The sequence below is a fragment of the Molothrus ater genome, chromosome 2, assembly GCF_012460135.2.
Source record: "Molothrus ater isolate BHLD 08-10-18 breed brown headed cowbird chromosome 2, BPBGC_Mater_1.1, whole genome shotgun sequence".
NCBI classification, from domain to species: domain Eukaryota; kingdom Metazoa; phylum Chordata; class Aves; order Passeriformes; family Icteridae; genus Molothrus; species Molothrus ater.
This window is the reverse complement of record NC_050479.2, coordinates 87,380,346-87,385,364: the sequence shown is the minus strand read 5'-3', so window position 1 is coordinate 87,385,364 and position 5,019 is coordinate 87,380,346. Positions and strand designations below refer to the sequence as shown.

General features: G+C 50.7%; 1 protein-coding gene across 1 annotated transcript; it reads right to left on the bottom strand.

The window, feature by feature from the left end:
• Positions 1-269: 269 nt before the first annotated feature.
• Positions 270-3,818, bottom strand: LOC118697842 (C-type lectin domain family 4 member E-like). Its single transcript, XM_036400832.1, has 6 exons — positions 3,779-3,818; positions 2,766-2,861; positions 2,227-2,319; positions 1,051-1,202; positions 700-830; positions 270-429 (listed from the first exon to the last, which is right to left on the bottom strand). The coding sequence occupies exons 1-6, from the start codon at positions 3,816-3,818 to the stop codon at positions 270-272; spliced, it is 672 nt and encodes a 223-aa protein (XP_036256725.1).
• Positions 3,819-5,019: the final 1,201 nt, after the last annotated feature.

Here is a 5,019-nt window from a genome sequence, read left to right as displayed (position 1 = left end):
TGCTCCACTGATTTGAAGAACAAATATCCCGTCATGAAACAGTGATGGCCTTTTCTACATCACTGAGATACTGTCTGGACCAGGAGTCAAGGAAAGTGATGGAGAATTAGGACCCTTGTTTCTGAAGGAGGAAGAGTAGAAAGGTTCACAGTGGGTCCTTGACATCAGCCTGAGCTATTTCATCCAGGACTGATCTCCAGCTTGTAGAGGGATGAAGGGACAGAGGCTGGGAACTGAGGTACTTCGAAGATTGGATTTTATGTCCTTTCTCAGAGAAGTTTGACTGCCTGTTCACAAATTCGATAGCAGCTTGTGATGCAAAGGACATTATTCCAGTTACTGTAAGTGTTGGGGTCTGTGTTTCCCTTGACATGAATTGCAGCACATTTTTCTGCAAAGAGTAAATTGGGCTCCCCAGGCTTCCAAAACCTGTAAAAGAAAGTTCCTTTATTGGAAATGCACTAGCATGACAGTGGATGTGGAGTCACTTCAAACACTTGTGGAAGAGAAAAGGAAAGTCACTGTGACAGAAATCAGGAGCCATAGTTTTGAATAGAAATTTATGCAAGTTTTCTGACTTACAGAGCAGCTGAAGACAGAAACCCCACTCTGACAAATACCTGCCTTACACAATGTATTGGTCACTTGGACTGAGGGCATGAATTTCAGGGCTCTCCTCACTCCACCAGAGATACTCACGTGGCTGTTCTCTCATATGGAGTCTTGTCCACCCACTGCCACTTCCCATTTTTGTAAGCAGCTAAGCCTATGTAGTATTTTGTTTCATAGATGCTAGTAGCTTTTTCTTTTGTCAAGTTGAAGACGAACTCCTGGAAAAAAAGCACAATGTCCAGGAGTGGCAGGATGGAGCACAGAGAGATATCAGGAATCCCCATGATGTGGGGCTGGTGGCAGAGGCAGCTGGTGCTGCAGAGATGCAGACAGGACCTTCCCCCTCCCCTGCAGGACAAGGAGGGGCTCTGAGTCCCCTCCAGGGCCCAGCACTGTGGCTCTGCCTGCTGGGTGCCTCTCTCAGCCCTGTGCACTTACCTGCTCTGCCTTGCTGGTGATCACCACCAGCTGGGAGCCCATCCCAGTGCAGTTCTGTGCACTCTCAGCCCATGACATCGTGTCAGGGGACAGGAAATAGCAGCTTCCTTGAAACCTTCTCCAGCCCTTTGGGCAGCACATCCAGCCATCCACTATGGGGAAAAAAAGTCTTGCTTTTGAACAAGAAGTGCTGTCCTTCATGGCTGTGAGTTCAATGTAGGGTCCCAGGTGTTAGGAGTGGGGTTTGAAGCCAAAGCCTGGACAGAGATAAATGCTCTCTTCTGCTCTCCACAAGTAAAGCTGCCAGCAGCCTGACAGCTCCTGTCACAAGGCCCCTGCCTGAAGGGGCCTCTTCCCTTTCTCTCTCTGTCCTGCCATGTCCATGCAACCTCTCTTTGGTGAGAGACATGGTTTCTGCCTTACCCTTCTTGAGGAAGCAAGATGAGAAGTAGTTGGCTTGTGCTTTTCTAGAAACACTTCCATCAGAGAAGAGCTGTCCAAGCTCTCAGCTCATGCAGATTCAGAGCCTGCTCTGACAGCCTTGCTGCCACCACAGGCAGTTCCTTACACAGCCAGTTTATCCAAGAGACCTGCCTTATGCCCAGAGATTCAAATGGTGGATTAAAATCTACAGATATGTTCTCACAAAGGTCAAGGCTGCATGAGAAGGGATCTCTGACCTGAGTTTGAGAACTTGCACTACCAGCATTCCAGCACTCCATATTACCATCACTTCATGTGTGACTGCAGCTCAGCTCCCCGGCTATTCTGAGCTAAACATCCTCCTCCCTCCTCTGTCCCTCACACTGACCATCATGCTTGTGTGAACAGGCAGTGAGCCAGCACAGGAAGTGGAGCTGGATTGAACCAGCCAGTATAAACACTTGCATCTACATCAGTCAACTAGACTTGCAATAGAGGGGTTGTGTGAGGGGAAGAGTAGGAAGGTTGGTCAAATGCAGGTATGGAATGACCCACCCTCTTTCACTGACCTGGAGCATGTTTTCATAGAAACATTCTAAAGAGTGTCTTCTTACCTCAATTCCCCACATTCCTTCCTTCAAACAATCCACTTGTGACTGACAGTAATATTCCCCACCTCGAAGGTTGAAGGGAAACCAAACAAAATGTTGATGAAGTCCTTTTGTTACTTATGAGGCTCTCAGCATCACTCACCTTTCTCTGCAGAACTGCTGGGGACACAGCACCACTCTGTAGAGTTCTGGAGGAGAACCTTGTAATGGCCAGAGCTCCCATCAAGTAAAGCCACTAAGAAGAAAGCAAAGCAAAGTGCTGTTGTCATCCTTTTCATCTCGTGCATGAGCAACCTGTGCTATCCTCTAACTTCTGCTTTGGAGCCCCAACACAGACTCTGTTTAGTAACAAGCTATGAAGTCTGGATTGAGCAATGAAGTGAGAACAGCAGGCCACTTCTCCCACTACCAGTCATTCCTTCCCTCAGAAGAGCTTCTCTCATCTCAGTTGTCTGAAAGACTCACTTGCCCAGCTGACAAACCCGGATTAGAAATCCTCTGAGGAAGGGGTGAGGAAAAGGACACAGAAGTAATGGGATAAGCCAATAAGACTGGAGAGGCCTGTTTTGGTGAAAGGCATTTGCCTGCCTGGAAGAGGGACTAGGTAATGGGCTTTCACCTGAAAAAAAGCAGTCACTTGAGCCCTTAATGTTGAGGGAATTAAGACACCCTGGAACTCACCAAGGCAGATGGTCACAATGGCAGCTTTGATTGCAACGGCAAAAATAAGGAAGACCCAGATGTTCAGCCACGAGCAGCTTCTCCCTTCTGCTGGGGCTGAAAAACACAAAGCAAGAGTGAGCATGTCCCAGCCCAGAGTTAGGAGCAGGATAACCCAGGGGGCTCTGTTCCCCTGCACCCTGCTGGTCCCTTGTTCCAAGGACTGGGGAGCCCCACAGGTGCTGGAGACAGGCCCTGCTGCCTGTCCCTAGCAGAGGCTCAGAGCCACAGAGTACAGGAGCACAGGGGCTGCCCTGAGGCTGCTTTTTTATTTCCCTGTTTATCACAAGATCTGCCTGGATTCTGCCCAGACCTCACTCTCCCTTTGTCCTGTCAGACCTCCTTTCTCCTCAACACATCTTCCATGTTGCCTTCCATTACCCCTGTCTGTCCCTGAGCGCTCTTTGTGGATCTCCCTCCTCTTCCTCTCTATTTAGAGCTTCTTTCTCTCACTCCCTGCATTTTGCCTCTGTCCCATGAGCCCCTTTCTGCAGAGGCACAGTCCCCCAAAGGAGTGACTGCCCAGCTCAGGGTGTGCACAGGCAGACACACAGAGGGAGGGTTTCCACAGGGGAAAAGGCACTTGGGAGCTGTCTCTTGGGGAGCCCTGGCTGGATTGTCCTTGGAGACAGCAGAGATGAGGGCAGGGACTTGTGCTCAGAGTGATGCAGAGAGCTTTGCAGGGCAATGACAGAAGGACAGCCCCCTTCAGCCCCATTGTTTACAGACACAGCACTGAAGGGAATAGCAGGGCACACTCTGCCTGCACTTCCATTTCCCCTGGCTCTAGGAAAAGGTCATTCTGCCAGCGTGGCCACTGCCCACTTCCCTCATCTGTTGCTTTGCTCTTGCCCTAAGCCCCATCTCCTGGTAGGAGATCCGGCCACCACACCATGCCCAGGATCCAGCGCAGCCCTGCCTTTCCCCAAGTCCTGTGGCAGGAGGACAGAAAGGAAGGAAGCTTTGGGGGTTACCTGCACTTCCAGGACTGACTCTCCCTGGGCCATTCATCATCTCTGCAGGAGGATCACTCTTCTCCAAGGGTCCCTGTTACCAGTGTGGGCACAAACAGCCTTCCTCCTGCACAGGGCACCTCCCACACGGGTGTACCCCACACACATGGAGACTGGGGAATTTTCATCATTTCCCTGCCAGGACATTTCACAAGAAGGTTATTGCAAAACCCAAAGTCACCAAGACAAAGGAAAACAGATGAAGTGGAGCATCACTGCAGCTCACACAATCTCCCTTTGCCCAGCCTCAGGCACTTGCACAGGTCATCCATGGCCTTCCCTCTCTGCTGCCTGCTCTCTCCTGCTGAGGGTCCATGTGTGTGACAATACATACACGGGCAGGTATATTTGGCATTGGCTAGCAAAGAGTTAAACCCACTGAGCACAGCCTGCAAAAGGGAAGCAAAAATGAGAGGAAAGCAGATCTGTGACTGAGTCTGGGCAGTGCCCAGGTGCATCCTGAGCTCAGAATCCCTGAGCACAACAGAGGACTTGTGACACTGTTTTGGTCTAATTGCATTGGAAGGGAGGCTGGGGCTTTGAGCAAAGGGGTTCAGGATGACCTGGCATTGTGGGGCAGGAGGATCACTTGGCAGTGCCAGAGTCCATGTGCATGACAGATCATGAAGTCTCACTTGGTTGGGACTGCAAACACTGCAGACATACGTGGAACAGGCTGAGATGTTCCATCAGCTAGTTTCTCCTGTGGAGAGGAATGCATGGGTGCAGAGACACAGGAATAGGAGAGCTCACAGCAACAGCACAGGCATTTTAGCTGAGGCATCACAAGATCAGGGCACAGAACAGCTTACAAGTGAGGACAAGCCCGAGCTCTCTGTAGAAGACATCCCCTGATTCTGTCATTTTGTGCACAACAGGCTGCAGGCAGGGTCAGAGCCTACATTTCTAAATATCTCTATGTAAGCCGTGTTCACAAGCTCTCACCCCACAGAAAAACACATTCACAAGACTTGTGGAACCTCCAGCCTCCCACCAGCCATGCAGGAAGGGCAGCTGCAAGAACACATCCCCTTTGTGGGAGCAGGGCTTCCCCTGGTCCCACACACTTCCTGCTGGAGATGTGGGGTTCCTGAGTATCCACAGCTCTCCCAGCAGCCTGTGAAGCACAGGTGAAACACTGGTGGAACACTGTCCAGCCTTACCCATCCCACTTCATGTTGGTCAGATGGCCTGGACAGCAG

What these genes read in the sequence shown, in the direction of transcription:
- LOC118697842 (XM_036400832.1), bottom strand. Translation starts at nt 3,818, where the DNA reads ATGATGAATGGCCCAGGGAGAGTCAGTCCTGGAAGTGCAG. An exon ending in TCACCAGCAAGGCAGAGCAG is followed by an intron (nt 831 to 1,050) that starts GTAAGTGCACAG and finishes CTTTTTTTCCAG; the next exon opens with GAGTTCGTCTTCAACTTGAC. An exon ending in CCATATGAGAGAACAGCCAC is followed by an intron (nt 430 to 699) that starts GTGAGTATCTCT and finishes TTTCTTTTACAG; the next exon opens with GTTTTGGAAGCCTGGGGAGC.